The sequence below is a fragment of the Ranitomeya variabilis genome, chromosome 1 (assembly GCF_051348905.1).
Source record: "Ranitomeya variabilis isolate aRanVar5 chromosome 1, aRanVar5.hap1, whole genome shotgun sequence".
Classification (NCBI taxonomy): Eukaryota; Metazoa; Chordata; class Amphibia; order Anura; family Dendrobatidae; genus Ranitomeya; species Ranitomeya variabilis.
The window spans coordinates 47,995,362-48,016,398 of NC_135232.1; the positions used below are offsets into that span (position 1 = coordinate 47,995,362).

A 21,037-nucleotide genomic window follows, 5' to 3' on the forward strand; every position below is an offset into this window, starting at 1 on the left:
TTTTTTCCCCACAAAAATTATTTTTAGCCCCCCAAATTTTTATTTTCCCAAGGATAACAAGAGAACTTGGACCCCAAAAGTTGTTGTCCAATTTGTCCAGAGTTCGCTGATAACCCATATGTTGGGGTAAACCCCGGATTGGGCGCACGGGAGAGCTCGGAAGGGAAGGAGCACTGTTTTACTTTTTCAACGCAGAATTGGCTGGAATTGAGATCGGACGCCATGTCGTGTTTGGAGAGCCCCTGATGTGCCTGAACAGTGGAAACTCCCCAATTCTACCTGAAACCCTAATCCAAACACACCCCTAACCCTAATCCAAACGGTAACCCTAACCACACCCCTAACCTTGACACACCCCTAACTCTAATCCCAACCCTAATCCCAACCGTAAATGTAATCCAAATCCTAACCCTAACTTTAGCCCCAACCCTAACCCTAACCTTAGCCCCAACCCTAACCCTAACTTTAGCCCCAACCCTAACCCTAACTTTAGCTCCAACCCTAGCCCCAACCCTAACCCTAGCCCTAACCCTAGCCCTAACCCTAGCCCTAACCCCAACCCTAGCCCTAACCCTAATGGGAAAATGGAAATAAATACATTTTTTTAATTTTTTTCTTTTTCGCTAACTAAGGGGGTGATGAAGGGGGGTTTGATTTACTTTTATAGCGGGTTTTTTAGCGAATTTTTATGATTGGCAGCCGTCACACACTGAAAGACGCTTTTTATTGCAAAAAATATTTTTTGCGTTACCACATTTTGAGAGCTATAATTTTTCCATATTTTGGTCCACAGAGTCATGTGAGGTCTTGTTTTTTGCGGGACGAGTTGACGTTTTTATTTGTAACATTTTCGGGCATGTGACATTTTTTGATCGCTTTTTATTCCGATTTTTGTGAGGCAGAATGACCAAAAACCAGCTATTCATGAATTTCTTTTGGGGGAGGCGTTTATACCGTTTCGCATTTGGTAAAATGGATAAAGCAGTTTTATTCTTCGGGTCAGTACGATTACAGCGATATCTCATTTATATCATTTCTGTATGTTTTGGTGCTTTTATACGATAAAAACTATTTTATTGAAAAAATAATTATTTTTGCATCGCTTTATTCTGAGAACTATAACTTTTTTCTTTTTTTCTTTGATGATGCTGTATGGCAGTGTATCAGCTAGGACAAGATGATGTTTTCAGCGGTACCATGGTATTTATATCCGTCTTTTTAATCGCGTGTTATTCCACTTTTTATTTGGTGGTATGATAATAAAGCGTTGTTTTTTGCCTCGTTTTTTTTTTTTACTGTGTTCACTGAAGGGGTTAACTAGTGGGACAGTTTTATAGGTCAGGTCGCTACGGACGCGGCGATACTAAATATGTGTACTTTTATTGCTTTTTTTTTTATAATTTAGATAAAGAAATGTATTTATAGGAGCAATATTTTTTTTGTTTTGGTTTTTTTGGGGAATTTTTTTTTTACACATGTCAATTTCTTTTTTTTTAATCTATAACATTGCCCCGGGGGGGGGTTGGGGCATGATGTTATAGTGTAAGATCGCCGATCTGACACTTTGCTGTGCACTGTGTCAGATCGGCGATCTGACGTGCACAGCTCCTGGTGGCTTCCCGGCGCCTGCTCTGAGCCACCAGTGAAGCCACCTCCCTGCAGGACCCGGATGCCGCAGCCATCTTGGATCCGGGCCTGCTGCAGGGAGAAGGAGGTAAGAGACCCTCGGAGCAATGCGATTACAGCGCGTTGCTCCGGGAGTCTCAGGGAAGCCCGCAGGGAGCCCCCTCCCTGCGCGATGCTTCCCTATGCCGCCGGAACACTGCGATCATGTTTGATCGCAGTGTGCCGGGGGTTAATGTGCCGGGGGCGGTCCGTGACCACTCCTGGCACATAGTGCCGGATGTCAGCTGCGATTGTCAGCTGACACCCGGACGCGATTGGCCGCGCTCCCCCCGTGAGCGCGGCTGATCGCATATGACGTACTATCCCCTCACTGGGAGTTAAGTCCCAGGTCACCTTGACGGGATAGTACGTCATATGGGATTAAGGGGTTAAAGGGAATCTGTCAGCAGGTTTTTGCTATTTAATCTAAGAGTAGCATAATGTGGAGACAGAGACCCTGATTCCAGGGATGTATCACTTATTAGGTTATATGTTTCAGTTTCAATACAATCAGTGTTTTATCAGCAGGAGATTATCACTGCTGGTCTAGGTCTCATGTGCAAACTAGTCCAGCTAATCTGCGTAACCCCGCCCCTACCACTGATTGGTAGCTCGCTGACAATGTACACAGGAAGCTGCCAATCAGTTGTGTGGATGGGGTTATGAAGGGCTCAACATTCATAGTACTGCTACATCAACAACAGCAATAGACAAAACAGGGATTCTATCAAAACGGCACCAAGCAGCCCAGTGAGTGATACATCGCTGGAATCAGGATCTCAGCCCCTACATCATGCAGCTCTCACATTACATTGTAAAAAATGCTCGCAAATTCCCTTTAAATCCCCTAAAAAGATCTATGTGCCTTCAAGCACCACTAGGGGGAGCTCATTGTATATTTATTTATACAACTCCCATTGGACCCAGTAATAGATTTTTCTTCAGTGAGCTTTAGAGCTCCCTCTAGTGGTGGCTGGAAGAAGTAAGATTATTGGTTCACCTCTATGGCCATGTGAAGGGAAGCAGGGAATTTGGAAGAGTGTATGAGAAAATCGAAGTTGACTCATGATGATATATTAATCTGAATTTTAGATGAAAAAATATTGAGACTTTAGGCAGATATTTAAGCCTAATCCTCAAAAAATTATTGTACTGAAATATTCGCTATACATGTAAACCAGTGTTTCACACTGGACGAACCCTTTTTGTGGGCACTACTGTATGCCAATAAGCTGACCACGAGATTTCCCACTACTAGGACCCTAGTGAACAGCTAGAACTTCTGATGGAACCTGACTGCGCGCTCTCAATTTCCCTGCAGCGCCTCCGCAGGTGAGATATGGTACTACACAGTTCTCAATTCAATCAATTGGATGTCCATGTAACATATCTGTTTGTTAAGTTCTCCAAAGTGAAGGATTCTCTATGTGTCTTTTCATTACCCTACTGGTATGTGATGTCGCTGTAGAAAAGCAGGGTGACAATACATTATTCAGCTCCTGCGGTTAGTAATGGTTTGGCCACTAGGGGCGCTGTGTTTCAGTCTCCCCCTGTAATGTGACCCCTTTCCATATTATGGGTGACAAATTAATTATATAAGCTTGAGGTCATGCAAATAATTTACTTTTTTGGAGTAGATCTGGGCAGGGACAAGGCTGCGTGGAGCCGCCCGGCAGACTCTTCATCCCACAGACTCATTTTTATTATTATTTTTTTATTATTATTTTAAGTGCTGCAATTCTTCAGAATTAGGTGAAAGTTACGCCCCAGTATTTTTCCTGTTGACAACCCATTCGAGTCTGATCTGATCTGCATCTATTTTTTTGATTACTAAAAAATAATTATATGAAGAAGTCCAAAGCCTAAAGTGAGTATGTAGTCAGAAAATAAACACATAAAACATACATTGTTAACTAAAACATGATTGCTTGTTATGAGGGAGCAAGTCCTTGTTTGAGGCATTAATCATCTGAGTAGTTGCATTATTTTGACCACTAGGGGTGCTCTTCTTACACAATAGGTTTAGTTGAAAAATGCTAAAATGGCTCCATGTGTTAGGACAGGGGCTCTGGTATAACACGGGCTTTCTGCCCAGGTTTTGGACAGTTCATGTAGGAACATTGATCAATACTAAGAATCTGCTTAGAAACTTTAGACTATAGTATTACAGAGATCACTAGTGCAATAAGTAGGTAAGAAAACGCTGCTTAATCCTGGTCTGGTACAGCCCCAACACAAATGAGATAATCGGTCATTGACAATAATGTAACTAAATAACGGCCATCTCTGAGGATCATTCACTCTCTGCTTCTTTGAGGAGACCACCATGGATCTAGATCAGGTTTTGAATGACATATTAAAATCCCATTAAATGCTATGTCCCCTATGGTGGTTGTATCAGAGATATTTATTTTTATGACTGATTTTGTAAGTTTGCCCACTGACAAAGACATGAACAGTTGATCATTTTAAGGGTAGGTTAATATTAACATTGAGAGATAGAATATCAAAAATAAAATCCAGAAATTCACATTGTATAAATTATATAAATGGATTTGCATTTTGCAGTGAGAAATAAGTATTTGGTCCCCTACCAACCATTAAGAGTTCTGGCTCCTACAGAACACTTAGACACTCCTAATTAACTCGTTACCTGCATTAGAGACAGCTGTCTTACATAGTCACCTTTATAAAAGACTCCTGTCCACAGACTCAATCAGTCAGACTCAAACCTCTACAACATGGGCAAGACCAAAGAGCTTTATAAGGATGTCAGGGACAAGATCATAGACCTGCACAAAGCTGGAATGGGCTACAAAACCGTAAGTAAGACGCTGGGTGAGAAGAAGACAACTGTTGGTGCAATAGTAAGAAAATGGAAGAAATACAAAATGACTGTCAATCGACATCGATCTGGGGCACCATGCAAAATCTTCCCTCGTGGGGTATCCAGGATCATGAGGAAGGTGAGAGATCAGCCTAAAATTACACGGGGGAACATATTAAAGATCTCAATGCAGCTGGGACCACAGTCACCAGGTAAACCATTGGTAACACATTACACCATAAAGATTTAAAATCCTGCAGTGCCCACAAAGTCCCCCTGCTCAAGAAGGCACATGTGCAGGCCCATCTGAAGTTTGCCAATGAACACCTGGATGATTCTGTGAGTGGGAGAAGGTGCTGTGGTCAGATGAGGCACAAATTGAGGTCTTTGGCATTAACTCAACTCACTGTGTTTGGAGGAAGGGAAATTCTGCCTATGACCAAAAGAACACCATCCCCACTGTCAAGCATGGAGGTGGAAACATGTTTTGGGGGTGTTTCTCTAAGAGCACAGGACTACTTCACCGTATCAATGGGAGAATGGATGAAGCCATGTACCGTAAAATCTTGAGTGATGACCTCCTTCCCTACGCCAGGACATTAAAAATGGGTCGTGGCTGGGTCTTCCAGCAAGACAATGACCCAAAACATACAGCCAAGGCAACAAAGGAGTGTCTCAAAAAGAAGCACAATAAGGACATGGAGTGGCCTATCCAGTCTCCAGACCTTAATCGCATAGAAAACTTATGGAGGGAGTTGAAGCTCCGAGTTGCCAAGCGACAGCCTCAAATCTTAATGATTTAGAGATGATCTGCAAAGAGGAGTGGACCAGAATTCCTCCTGACATGTGCGCAAACCTCATCATCAGCTACAAAAACGTCTGACTGCTGTGCTTGCCAACAAGGGTTTTCCACCAAGTATTAAGTCTTGTTTGCCAGTGGGATCAAATACTTATTTCTCATTGCAAAATGCAAATAAATGTATATACTTTATACAATGTGATTTTCTGGATTTTATTTTTGATATTCTATCTCTCAATGTTAGAATTAACCTATCATTAAAATTATAGACTGTTCATGTCTTTGACAGTGGGTAAACTTACAAAATCAAGGAAGGGATCAAATACTTATTTCCCCGACTGTAGATGATAAATGATAGATAGATAGATAGATAGATAGATAATAGATAATTGATAATAGATAGATAGATAATAGATATTAGATAATAAATAAATAATAGATAAATAATAGATAATAGATAGATGATAAATAGTTGATAGATAGATAATAGATAGATAATTGATTTATAGTAGATCAATAATGAGATGATATATAAATGAATAGAAAGACGATAAATGAATATATTGAGACATAATATATAAATATGTAATCAGTGTGGGATACATTGTGATAATTCTCTATAAAAACCCGTTTTCTGTATTTCTGGGAAACCAATGCTTGACTCCCCCAATAAACTCCTAAGTGGCGTCCCCGTCCTCCGGCGGTCACACATCTTAGCCATTCCCAGAGCCGCCTGTCCCCCCATTTCGGCTGCTGCCTGCGCCCCTCTCTCTGCCCCTCTCGCTCTCTCCGCTGCCTGCACTCTCTGTCTCATTTGACAGGCAAATTTGCAGACATTGCCTCGGGATAACAACCTCGTTTGACAGTCAATTAACCGTGAATAGTCAAAGCCAAGGCAGTTTGCATTACATAAATGGGAAATTAGATTCCCTGCTCCCAAGAAAGCCGAGCTCTCCGTAAGACACTGCAATAGACAAGTTGGTATCACAAGTTCTAATCACGTCGTCCGTAAAGCCCTCGGAGACGTTTAGCAATCAGTAAAAAGGTGGTTTCATTTAATTTGTATAATGTAATTTTTGTAAATGTATTATACATTTTGTGTAGAGATCATTATCATGTAGATAATATAAATGTTGGGAAAGACGCCATAAAACACCTTTAATGTCTGTCTGACAGATAGGAAAAGCAATAAGCTGTGATCCTTCTTAATAGAAGGTTTGTACGGAACATTTCAATTATTGTCATTCTTGCCTTCCTCCGCGCGCCGCCTCATTGTATATGGTCCTAAAAGCCTCTTTCACGCGTCCTCCGCAATTAATAATCCACTTGCTATTAACTCTGTCTTCGGGTTTTTTTCTATTTCTATTCTGGGTTTAATCATTTTTTTTCCCCTCTGTTGGAACATTCTAGGGAGGGAAACATTATCTCTTACCTGGTATTTCTCTCCAGAATTCACCCGCCGTGGTGTCCGATTCGGTGACATAAAAATGCATTTCTTTGCTTTTATCTACAATGGAATTATAGAGATATGCACTCAGTGGCGGTTTTATTCATTCATCTGCGTATATAACGCACGGGGACACTAATAAGTCACTCTACCTCGGCCGGGGTAATTAGATAAAAATGTAGGACAGGAAAATGAATATATCTAAAGGAAATATTTCTCAACTTCAAAGGCCAAATTTACAACTTTTAGGGTGGGCCGGCAATGAACTGCTTCACGTGTTAGCCATAATACTCTAATAGTAGCTACCTGCAGTCACCACTAGAGGGAGCTCACTGCAGACAGAGTTATACATTTCCTAGCTATAAATAATGAGCTCTCCCTAGTGGTGACTGCTAGCAGCCAGATTTATATCATCCATCAAGTCAAAAAATATAGCTCCCTATACAGATATATTGTGAGACTGATAAGTGCAAAATTTTGGACCTTAATAGGAATGGGAATGGGAACATTTAGTTGAGCTCTAAGTGTGACCCATTCTGAGTTTAACTATAGGGTAATATGATTTGGGTATACACCCCTAGCAGTTACACTATGGAATGCTCAAAGTATATTCTGATAGATGATTGGCTGAAATAGTTTAAATTTGATCTGGATTTCCTATGGGGGATATTTTGCTTTTTTTGGATGGAGACTGTAGGGTAAAATGTTAAAGGGAATCTGCCACTTTAATTATACGATATGATCTACAGGCAGCAGGAAGAGCTGAGCAAATTGATATTCAGGTTTGCTTTTAAAAAAGTGTCAATCAATAATAAGACCGCCCACTGGACTCTTAAGCCCAGGGCAAATATGAATTAATTAATAGATTACAAGTTATACTGAGGGCGGGAAAATAGAAGAATTTTCTAATCAAAAATTAATCAGAGTATACTGACTATGACAAGTGTATACGTTCATTAAAGGAATTTTTTAAACTTCTGAAACAGGTAAATTACAAAGCACTTGTAAAAACGCAGCTTTGCGTTTTATTTGCAGTGTATCAAAGTGGCTGGTTTCCTAGGCAAGGACATATTTATATAGCTCTTGAAGACTGGGTGTCCACTAGTCGGTGTCTCGGTCCTGCTCGGCCCTTATTTACATTTACATCATTTGACATATGGTAAGGCTTTAATATTAGAGGTTAGGACAGTTCGGAATAGGATCACCTTGACGCGGTGGGATGGCTTTTACTTTTTTCTTTTATCAAAATAATGGTAACTAAGTACCCTATGAAATTTTGTTCTTATCTTGGGTTTTGACTGTTTAGTGGCCAATGTCAACTTATATTCCAGTTCATCTCTTTAGGTTTTTGTTTCAGGTTTTTGCAGTCTGTGCAAATAAGAGCATGGCCTCCCTTTTCTTTGAGCTGAACATTACATTTATATAGGGTGTTCGTTAGTCAGGGTCTTGGTCCTGCTCAGCCCTTATTCATACTTACGTGATTTGACATATGGTAAGGTTTTAATACTAGAGGTTAGGACCATCTCGAGTAGAGTCACCATGATGTGGTGGTGGGATGGATTTTACGCTTTTTCTTATTAAAATTATGTTAATCGAAGTACCCTATATTATTTTCATGCACTATTGCTGTTCATTTACTACAGGCTATCTACTTTTTTCGTTTTTATCTTGGGTAAGGACACATGCTTGTAAGCTCTTTGCTATAAAGCTTGCAATCGCAGCTGTGAAACCAGCTTAATTGCTGGACTTGGTGAGTTTCAGAGCCCCAGCACCGATGTTGCAGAGACAATGCTGCCTCTATAAACAGTATCTGAGAGAACACAGTTTGGTCCAGGTTGCAGCCTAGTCACTGCTCTGAAGTGTCCAGGAGCATACCACCCCTTGGATAGCAGGAAGCCAAAAGGCAAGGGAACGGTGTGCTCCTGCAGCCAGAAGGAGAAAATAACCCTTTAACTCAGGGATGGGATTCAGTTGATTCTCAGCAGTTCGCCCAAAATGGTTTTTAAAATGACAACCAGTTCAGTGAACTAGTAGAAAGCTGGATGTCAAGCTACCTTTTTTTTTCCTGGATTCAATTTGTTAGTGTCTTTACAAAGCAAATACAATTGAACATACAGTATATGTGAGCCAGCGCTGCAGGGGCTGAGGAGCACTTATCAGCTCCTGCCCCAACATAGAGCAGCATGGTATTATATTCAGGTAGAATGGTGTGATAATCAGGAGATTGTGGAGGAAGGTTAGTGTATAGGCAATAGTTCATATGAGTGGATGGTTATAATTCATTAGGACAGTGTGAAGGTTAGGTACCACAAGGGAGACAGTGTGAGGGTCATATCTTATACAGGGAGCAAAGTGATAGGTAATTATTTATTCAGGGGCATAGCATAAGTAGATAATTTTATTGCGGAGGCATTATAAGGACAATGTTATTTTTTAAGGACAGGATGTGCTGTGCAGAAAGCCAGAGAAGATGGAAGTTTACAGAGACTAATTGTGGATGTAAAAAGTCATCATGGGGTCTGGACAAGATGGAGAAGAAAAGGACGAGAACAACTCCGATCAGAGACTTTGTCTAGTCATTACTGTGGTTTCTGTGTAGTCCACAGTCAAGTAATGGCTGGTAACAACTCCCAACATTTACTTATCATTGTAAATGGCATACTGGAAGTTGTAGGTTCATTTGATATAGATCCTACAACAATTCGCGGAGTATAAAGTCCAAACGCAAATTCTTTATATTTAAAAAAATAATTCTATTTATTAACACTATTGTAAACAAATAATACATACGGACTTGAATGACAAAGTACATCCAGAGCTCGTGTGAGAAGGGCAAAAACACTGTGGTCACCACAAGGAGTTAATCAGCATACCTATATGAATATGCTCTGCAGATCTAATCATGTGCAAGTAAATCCAAAAAGTGCAAAAGAGAATGCAGAGATTTAAAATGTTATATCCTCCAGGCAAACACGACTTATATAGCACATAATGTGTTCATAGCCAGAAAAAAAGAGGTTAGAAAGGGATACAGATCTTACCCATAAAGTATGTGCCAGTGTATGTCCTGGAAAGCAGCCCCAACATTGGGCTTCATCGGGGGGCTGTCATTTTTTCAATTGATATAATTGCATATGGTGAGAGCTGACTTGACATTGCATTTGTTTGTTGTAGTTAAGCTTGGTGCTGCATTCATGTATTGATGATGGTGCTGATGCTGTATTCATGTAATTCATGTATGGATGGTGGTCCTGGTGATATAGACTTGTACTGAATGTGGTTCTGGCAATGTTTTCATGTACTGATGGTGGTCTTGGTGATATAGCCATGTACGGATAGTGGTTCTGATAATATTTTCATGTTCTGATGGTCATTCATGCATTGAAGGTGGTTCTGGTGCTGTACTTATGCACTGATGGTGGTTCAGGTGCTGTATTTGTGTACTGATGGTAGTTCTGGCACGATATTCATGTACTGATGGTGGTTCTGGTATATTCATGTATTTACAGTTATTTTCTTTCTGTGTTAATGCACTGACAGTGCTTCGGATGGTATATTGATATACTGAAAATGGTTCTGGGTATGTATTCATGTTTTGATGGTGGGGCTGGTGATGTATTCATGTACTGATAATGTTTATGTAACTGTATTCATGTACCGCTGGTGATTCAGGTGCTGTAATCATGCGCTTTTTGTGCATTATTCATGTAGTGATTAGGGTTGAGTGAAACGGATCGGTCATTTTCATAAGTCACCGACTTTTGGCAAAGTCAGCGTCTCATGAAACCCGACCCGATCCCTGTGTGGGGTCGGCCATGCGGTACGCGATCTTGGCGCCAAAGTCGCGTTTCGTATGACGCCTTCCCCGCCATTTTTTCAGCCAATTAAGGAGTGTGGGCAGCGTGATGACATAGGTTCCAGTCTGGTTTCTGCGGCGTCATAGAGCCATATTACCGTTTGGGCTGCAGTGATTTCCGCAGTCAAACACAACATATGCTTTGCACGGAGGGGAGAGAGAGAGAGAGAGAATCCACATTGACTTGCATTGGGTTTCGTGTTCCGGTACGGAACCTGACTTCACAGTAGAATCGACCGATTTCACGCGATCCGACTTTCTAGAAGGTCGGGTTTCACAAAACCCAACTCGATCCTAAAAAAGCAAAAGTCGCTCAACCCTAGTAGTGATGATTCTCCTGGTGATGTATTATTGTACTGATGATGGTTCTGGTGTTGTGCTTATGTACTGATAGTGATTTTGGTGCTGTATTCCTGTACTGCTGATTTTTCAGATGCTTTATTCCTGTACTGATTATTGTTCTGGTAATGTATGCATGTACTGATGTTTATTCTGATAATGTATTCATGTACTGATGATTGTTCTGGTGCTAAATTCCTGTGCTGATGTTGGCCCTAGTGCTGTATTCCTGTATTGATGTTGGTTCTGGTGCTTTATTTACATATTGATGATGGTTTTTATGATGTATACATGTGTATATACTGTATAGTGGTTTAGGTGATGTATTCATGTACTGATGATGATTCTGGTGAAGTATTCATGTACTGATGATGGCTCTGGCAATGTATTTATGTCCTGATGGTGATTCTAGTGCTGAATCCATGTACTGATGCTGGCAGGAAAAACAGGAGTCTTACTTGGGTTTTGCCGAGTAATCTGTGCGGATTTTGTAATCTTATGAAATATTTGTATAACGCCTAGTACATTTTCAGTACTCAAATAGGTATTACTGTGTGTTATTTGTGGTATCACACATGACTGCAGGAAAACCAATAATTTTGTGTACAATTTCTTTAATTTCATAGGTGAGGGAGGGGAGTGTAACTGTGTGTGGTCTGTGAATACTAGTGTAGTCAGAAAAAGGGTGTTGTTTCCCTCACACAGAAAGGAAACCTGTTGTTAAAAATTGTAGTCCCAGCCCTGCAATTAGTATTTTGTGTTAATAAGGTGAGTTATTTTCACAATAAATAAATGAAAATAAGATCTGTCTACAGTTACAGTTACCCCACTTGCTAATAGTTTCCAGATGGATATGGATTTCTATCCCCCAAAGAATAACACAAACAGTAAAATACCCCAAAATAGCTATTGTATTATCTTTTCTGATCACCATCACAAAACAATTGCAAGACTATGTCCATTATGTGCCGTATAGTTCACAAGTGTCCCTTTTTATCATATCTTGTTTGGTGAAAATTTTATTTCTTGTAATTTTGCGAAATTGTACATTTTTTAAAGGAGAAATAGATGGATAGATAAATAGATAATAGATGATAGATAATAGATAGATAATACATAAATATATTAATAGATAGATAAATAATAGAAGATAGATAGATAGGTAGATAGATAGATAGATAGATAGATAGATAGATAATAGATAGATAGATAGATAGATAGATAATAGATAGATAAATAATAGATAATAGATAGATAACAGATGATTGATAGGTAATAGATAGATAATAGGTAGATAACAGATAGATAGATAGATAATAATTAGATAGATAATAGCTAGATAGATAGATAGATAGATAGATAGATAACAGATAGATAGATAGATAATAATTAGATAGATAGATAGATAGATAGATAGCTAGATAGATAATAGATACTGTAGCTAGATAGATGATAGCTAACAGATAGATATATAATAATTAGATAGATAATAGATATTAAATAAACAGATCGATAGATACAGTAGATAGAAGATCGATACTTTGGACGTAGATTGGAGAAATTAACCTCAAAATTAAAATATTTTGAAAAGTTCTATTTAAATCTATAATGTTACGGCAATGGCTTAAGCAAACCAGTAATTCACTTCTAAGACAAAATATGAATTTTAGGGGACGTCCTCTATGTAATGATGATGCCTCATCCTTGATTGATCGATTCAGTCGTAGATCATTACTTTTAAGCGTGCGCTAATCAGTTGACCTAATTTGCTGTACTATTCCAATGGACCAGTAAATTGCAGTATTTCCATCACTCCTTTGCACGGCGCATATAGATGTTCGTCTATTGTATTTTATCGCACTTCTATAAAGATTTTTTTTTTAGTATTGTAACCTGCTCTCATGAACACGACTGCAGAAGATACGAAAACAGGACGATGTCTAATTCTACCCAATGCAGGTACTACAAGTCTAAGCCTAGTAGTAGGTTTATGGAGAAATCCCAGATGCTAGCGCTAACTAACCGCAATGTGTCAAAAGACAATGTCAACTCTGCTGCTCCGGGATGTGTGACCTGTACATGGCGGTTTACAGGGTTTTGTATTAATAGAGGAGTAATTATATACCTAACTGCAGGTAACACAGGCCGGGGAGATGTGGGGGAAGGGTGACACTATTCCCGAAAACCATCCAGTCCTGATTAGCTGCAGCACACGTTATAACAGTGGTGGCCGGGCGACCTCTCGGGTTAATAGAGACCAATGGTGATCTCATAGGTCAGGACTTACTGCACATAATATTACTGCAATACTGTCTGCTCTATGGTGATAGATTTATTAGATAGATAGATGATAGATAAATTATATATACATATATATATGTAGAGAGAGAAAAAAAAATTGGCCTGCGCCCAGTGGCGTAACTTGAAACTCATTGGCCCCGATGCAAGAGCTCCAGCGGGGCCCCCAAATATTTTAAATCTTTAATAGCAATAGTCTTTTTATATAGGCCAAAGGGAATTTTAGGCCCCCCTAGGCTTCAGGGTCCGGGTACGATTGCAACCCCTGCACCTGTTGTAGTTACGCCCCTGCCTGCGCCTAACCAGGACAGTGAAAACAAAAAATGGAAGCACCACTCCGAAAAAAAAAAGTGAAAATTATAGGACTTTAGTGGTGGCCCATGTGGCGACATTTCTATTCATAGTGTGAACCATTCTGAAGCTTGAGACAGGTTCACGCTATGAACCAAAAAGTTGCCACATGGGCCACTATTAAATTCCTATAATATTCACTTTTTTTGATGTGGTGCTTCCATTCTTTCTTACTTTTTTCTTTCCTTTTTTCTATCTAGTAGCTATCTATCTATCTATCTATTATCTATCTATTATCTATTATCTATCTATTAGGTAGCGAAATAAAGTAACAGGTAGGTAGAAGAGAGGATATTAGATAGATATAGTTTAATTTCATGGATACTCCAATAAATATTGATATTAGATAGCTAGATAATAGATAAATAATAGGTAGATGATAGATAATAGATAGATAAATAGATAATAGGTAGATAGATAGATAGATAGATAGATAGATAGATAGATAGATAGATAGATAGATACTGTAGATAGATAGATAGATAGATAGATAGATAGATAGATAGATAGATAGATAGATAGATAGATAGATAGATAGATAATAGACAGATAATAGATAGATACTGTAGATAGATAGATAGAAGTATTAAAGCTGGTTGATTTCAGAAAATAGATACATAACAATTCCACTTGCAGATATGAAATGTCGCCATATTGCAGTTTACGTTTATCCATTAACTTTATGGATGCTAATGAAGCTATAGAGAGATACAAAGTGAATGACATCCCTACTGCAATGTTGGTGCTATGCGGCTATTCAGTGGGGCGGGATAGGCTATCGCGAGGCCGTGGCTTCTGTTACCTGAGTAGGAGTCTTCTTTGGAGGATAAGTTCCCATTGTCGTCTTTGCTTTTCTGTGTCTAGGAGAAAGAGAGGTAAGATATAGGGAGGTATGGAGGAGAGGTGTACATGTAGGTGCAGGGTAACAAAACATGTCAGGTTCTCGGTGGCCGAGGTGAACTCCTTATCGGCACAGTCCCCTCATTGTGTACGGGAACATAGGGTGGGCTCGGTACCATATGGGGCTTATTTGCATGTAGAGCATTTGCTCTCGGTGGCATTGTGTTAAAGAGCTAAACACATTGAAGATTTCATTCCTGTAGGGCATCTAGTTATCAATCTTATTATGCCGACATCGCCCATTCAGCCTAAAGCTGCATTTAAATAATAATAATTAGCTGTGAAGCCTGAGGGAATATTTACATCTTTGTAGCAAGGTTCCTCCAGTGATGTATGACGGGGGCTGGAGTCTTTTGGGGTGGAAGAAGGATGTTCTGCGCTTTCAATTTTCTCTGTCTGGGTGTCGCTCCTTGAGCTGGAGAACGGAGAACGATCTTTGCATGTTTTCTCATTGCTTTCCACCAGTCCTCTGCTCTGTAAAAACTGACTGCTAAGACTTTCCTCTTCTTCTTCGCCGGTCGGCTTATTGGTCTCCACATCTACCTCCTGCTCTTCGTCCGAGTCTGAGCTGTCACTTTGGTAACTGCAGCTAGTGCCGGGAGACACATGCCTGTCGTTCTGAAAGTCATCAAGGGTACCATGCAATTTGGCAATGCTCTCGGCGTCTTTGACCACAGGCCGGAAGGCAGAGTGGTAGCTCTGTTTTCTAATTGGGAAAGAAGGTACATCCAAGACATTGGTCCTGGATTCAGAGGAAGGTCTGATGTCGCTGGACACCGGGGAGCTGGAACATTCAGTTTCAAACAAGTTGTCACCGGTGTTGCTGAGGTTACTGGCATCACTCTGGTCCGCCAGCTCTAGGAAGGCCTGTCTCAAGGTTGCGTTGTCTGTGATAGAAGTAAGGGCACTGGGTTGAGGCTGAAGATAAGTAGGAACTGGAAGTCCACCAGGGGTTCTTGGTGGCCAAAACATACAAAAAGGAGGGTAAAATGCATCTTTTCTACCAGGCCAGAATAGTCCTGACAGTGCACTGGTTTTCTGACCGTTGACTGCATCAGTGTCATCTTTTTTCTGACACAGGCCAAAGGCCGGGAAGGTGTATGGACTTGGAAAGAGGGTGCTGGCTGGGAATTTTTGCAACATGCCAAATCCTTTGCTAGGTACTGGAATGACAGGGTAACTTCTTTGGGTCTTGTTTGGGATGTTGCTGCTCTCTATCTCTTCTTCTTCTTCGAACCTTGGCCTCTTGTGGTTGAGGTCTTGCCCGATCATGTGTGGCAAGATCCCATTGGATGCCTTTACGGCGCCAAGACTTTGGCAGTGTGCATGACTTAAAGCCCTCTTACGACTGCCACCATTGAACATTGCTTTGACGTCCTCCCAGGCAAAGACCATTTCATCCGGAGGGCTTTTATCTGAAAGTTTTAGATGTCTTCTCCATGAATTGAAGTTGGCAGCATCGGGCTGGGTATATTTCGCTTCTGGGGTTCTGTGTGAGTGGAAAATGAACTTGTTTGGGGAGAAGTACATGTTGCAGTAGGTGCATTTTATACACTTAGCTCTGGAGCTGTTGTACCTCGCTGGGATGAAGTTCCCCCTGCACCCCCATGCGCACTCATGAGTAACGTCAAATGCAAAGTTATCGGGAAGCTTTGGTGGTCTGTTTTCTCCTAAGAAGGACTTGCACAGTCTCTCTGCCTCCCTCTTAGTAATCATTCCACATCTTCTGGAAGATATGGGCATTGCTCCTGCCCTTCTCAAGATTTCCAGCTGAACTGGGGTGCACTGTACACAGGTGATACCCAGGGCCACCCGCCGGTTGTGGATCTCATTGTAGCTATAGTTTTTCAGGAGTGTATTAGAGATCTGGGCAAGGCACAACCTCTCCTGCCCATCAATGACCAGCGATACAATGGGGATGCCATACAGAGTGACTTGGCTGACTTGGTTTGGTTTCATGTTAGAGTGACTGACTCTTGACTGAAGGGAGTCTTGTTGGTAGGAGATTGGAGGAGAGGGTAAAAGGTGGTCGTTTGCAGCTGTTAGTGGGCTCGTGGCCATTTCTCCACACCCCAGATGAAGGAAATTCCTCTTTCTGGTAATGCCTAAAATAAGAAAAAAATAAATTTTAGACTTTTCTAGATAATAAAAGATAAATATTACAAGGGTAATATGAGAAACTAAAGACAGATAGATAATTCTTAAAGTTTTATTTTTTTCAGCTGTCAATGACCACTAATTAGACACCAAGTTATACATTCACCCCAAAATATCTATCTATCTATCTATCTATCTATCTATCTATCTATCTATCTATCTATTATCTATCTATTATCTCTCTATTATCTATTATCATTATATCATCTATCTATTAGCTATCTGTTATCATTATATTATCTATCTATTATCATTATATTATCCATCTATCTATCTATCTATCTATCTATCAATCTATCTATCTATCTATTATCTATCTATCTATTACCTCTCTATTATCTATATCTATTATCGATCATATATCTATGTCTATCTGTTCATCCATCTATATTTCTTTCCTTCTTAAACACTCTGTATTATATTGTTACATTGTAGCCATAATTTGCATTTGTAAACAATAGGTGATACAGACTTTTGCTACAGGGTACTCTATGTACAAAGCAAAGGTTCCTGGTAATGTATCTATTAATTAAAATGTAATTAACCTCCTTACTGTGGCGGGTAACCCAGAGCCGTTTTCATTAGATCAGGATGAGACTCAGAAATAAAATGAGCATGTGTTTGTGTCCCGAGACTACAGTCAATATGCATTCATGTTACATAATCACTTTTCTTTTGCCAAAATTTGCCATATATTTTGTTTTTGTAAGAACATTCAGGAAATAAAAATAACATAAATTAATGTAAAAATATCAATATAAATCAGAAAATAAATGTATCAAACTACGGTAAATCTAAATAAAGCAAATCTTTAAATAAAGGTAAAATACAAAAATGAATACCTTTAAATTAATTAAAAGAAAATGTTAATAAATAAAAATATATATTAAACAGTAACCAAAAATGTTATTAAAATTTCATCATTTAGTACACATTCATTCCTATTCTATTCTACATAGCTGTATTTGTATATGTTATAACTATTCATTTAATAAAGAACTAAAACAACAATTTCCTGTTATCTTCATCATCATCATCATCATTAATATCCGGTTGTAACTTAGAATTAAATTATATAAATGAACCAAGGGAAAGTTATTACATTGCTTAATTTATATTCATCATCTACACAAAGTATGGAATGTTTATATGTTTTACTGTGAATTTTACTAAATCTTTATAATCATATTTTGCCTTTTTTGCTGTTGAAATTTTTAGCACGATTAATTATAATTGAATTACTTTTATAAAAGAGGATCATTTGGTATTGCCTACTTGCAGGTGATATATATATATATATATATATATATATATATATATATATATATATATATATATATATACCCATACACACACACACACACACACACACACACACACACACACACACACACACACACATATATAGGTAATATATATATATATATGTAAATATATTACCTATGATATATGGAGTTTATAGATATATATAGATATATATATATACATGTCATGAGTGGGGATATTTTGCAGATTCCTCCTGTCCTATGTCTTGTGGTCTAATTCAGAAATGTAGTTTGAAGTTAACAACAATAAACACAATGTAGCACAAATATTTTTTTTCCAACACACAATATATATTAAGATGATAAACTAAATATATTACTGTAAATTAAATACTAATGTGAGGAATTGAGTTTGAGTTAGTCATATGTAAGAGGAGCTGATTTTGCAGGTTGCAACATTTTATAAGGGAATCATCACCCCCTGGCTACAAACACATCTTTCCTCAGATTGTGCATAACACATAGTGAAATACATATGGATATATATATATATATATATATATATATATATATATATATATATATATACACTATTTCTTCATTATTTCAATGTCAACATTTCAACATTTCTTATTTACTAAATGAGAGATCTTTAATTATATTTGGTTTTAAATAGAAAGATGGCATAGTGACATTAGAATAAATAAATGCATTGATTTTTACATTTACAATTTATTCTGTTACCATACAGAGCAATCTAGCAGAGCTGAGTCTGTTGAGTAGTTTTCCATAAGAATGCAGCAAAATCTAGTAAATTATTTGAAATCAGGTTTGAAAAATTCAGCACCGCTTTCTATCTATTATCTATCTATTATCTATGTATTATCTATCTATCTATCTGTCTGTCTATTATCTATCTATCTATTATCTATCTATTATCTATTATCTATCTATCTATCTATCATCTATCTATCTATATCTATTATCTATCTATCTATCTATCTATCTATCTATCATCTATCTATCTATCTATCTATCTATCTATTATCTATTATCTATCTATCATCTATCTATTATCTATTTATTATTTATCTATTATCTATTTATTATCTATCTATTATCTATTATCTATCTATTATCTATCTATCTATCTATCATCTATCTATCTATCTATCTATCTATCTATCTATTATCTATTATCTATCTATCATCTATCTATTATCTATTTATTATTTATCTATTATCTATTTATTATCTATCTATTATCTATCTATCTATTTATTATCTATCTATTATCTATTATCTATCATCTATTATCTATCTATCTATCTATCTATCTATCTATTATCTATCTATTATCTATCTATCTATTATCTATCATCTATTATCTATCTATCTATTATCTATCTATTATCTAACTATCTATCTATCTATCTATCTATCTATCTATCTATCTATCTATTATCTATCTATTTTCTATTATCTATCTATTTATCATTTAGCACAGAATCTGGATACAATGTTGATAACATAACTACCACATAACTTGAATAGGGCACAGCCTGATATTTCTGAGCTTTCTCCCAGTGTTTCCCATAGACCCCATTCACACGCAGACGCCCCCAGACCGCATCCTGTACCTGCTGCAGAGCAGATCCTCACAGCTCACACCCGGGCATGGTGCGGCGGCTGCAGCCAGTGACGGACATAGACCCGGAGTCTCCTTCCTCGGCCGGTCCTGCTCCCGGAGCCCGAGCAGCTCTATGGAGGAGCTCCATCCTCTGAGCCCGGCTTCTTACTAGAACGCCGAGTGACGTCATCACCTCCTCATTAACCCCCTCTCCGCCTGGGACTTCCCTCCTCACATTCATGACATCCTTTGATCTGCCTCCACCTTAGATGTCATCAGTATAAAGACACAGATCTGATAATTAGGTGCTGGAGAGATTATGTGCTGGAGAATCGTGACTGCTCCCTGACTGCACAGAGATCTCCATTACATTGCATCTGTATTTTAAGTGTCATCATTTCATTTATTTATAGGTTTTTTTTCTTCATATTTTATTGTTTACTGTATTTTTTTGCATTCATTATGAATATTTTTAATATAGACAAAAATATTTTTTTAACCTATTGTAAAAAAAATTAGCAGAGCATAAAAATCTTATTACTTTTTCTTTATTTTTATTTTAATTGTTTTTATTTCAATCCTGTACTTTAATAATTAGTCGTTTATAGTGATAGATATATAGACATAAATATTTAGATATATAATAGATCAATAGATGTGAGATAAATTATAAATAGGTGGATGGATACATGATAAATAGACAGATAATAAATAGATATATAATAAAAAATGATATATAGATACATAGATAGAAAGATAGATAAATAATAAATAGCTAATAAAAAGATAGTTAAACATGGGGAAAATCAATTTTTCTGCTCAACCACGTACCATGTAAGAAATGTATATATATATATATATATATATATATATATATATATATATATGTATATACAAAAGCAGCTCTCTCTATGGTTAGTAGATAATTCTGTATAGAGTATATAGTGTCCATGATTATTCATTTTCCATTGTAAAAAAAAAAAAAAAAATACTCCCATACTTTCCCTAAATATGATTAATTTGTCGCAGTTTCTTGCAACCAAAACGTCGGATCTGATCTTCTGGCTTTCAAGTGCATGACAAATGGCGCACACTGTACATGTCCACAAGGACACATTAAGACCCATTTAAGAGGAGAAGGATCTCCAATTCTTCCTTTTTTTACACAGCTAATAATGTAATGGAAAAATCCTATTTATTTTCTACATGATCTGCTATTACGTGTTTTATTTTGGTTAAGTCTGATAAAACATTTATATTGAAAAGTCGCAATTGCTAAGTCTGATTTTTTTTATTTTTTTTTTAATAAATGACCTGCCATTTGTGACTTTTTTTGTGTGTGACATTGATCTATCAGTATATATTCCTAGCAGACAAGTAACATAGAGGAGCAGCTAATTTGTTAATGTCCAGGGTGGGGCTGACTGAAGTAGGGGGATGGGGGGACAAAGTGATCAAAAAATGACTGAAAAAAAAGTCAGAGACTTTAATTGACGGATTCCT

At 38.0% G+C, this 21,037-nt stretch overlaps 1 protein-coding gene across 2 annotated transcripts in view; it reads right to left on the bottom strand.

Moving 5' to 3' along the window:
- Positions 1-21,037, bottom strand: part of SKOR2 (SKI family transcriptional corepressor 2) — a 56,744-nt gene that overhangs the window by 28,132 nt on the left and 7,575 nt on the right. Inside the window, exons 1-4 of one of the 2 annotated variants that reach the window (XM_077280728.1) lie at positions 19,545-19,668; positions 14,786-16,587; positions 14,385-14,442; positions 6,724-6,798 (exon numbers count right to left, since the gene is read on the bottom strand). In XM_077280728.1, the coding sequence (XP_077136843.1) occupies positions 6,724-6,798; positions 14,385-14,442; positions 14,786-16,543 (1,891 nt within the window). In that variant the 5' untranslated portion in view covers positions 16,544-16,587; positions 19,545-19,668. Of the gene's footprint in view, positions 1-6,723; positions 6,799-14,384; positions 14,443-14,785; positions 16,588-19,544; positions 19,669-21,037 lie in introns of those variants that run through there. The other variant, XM_077280729.1, reaches the window with a different exon arrangement.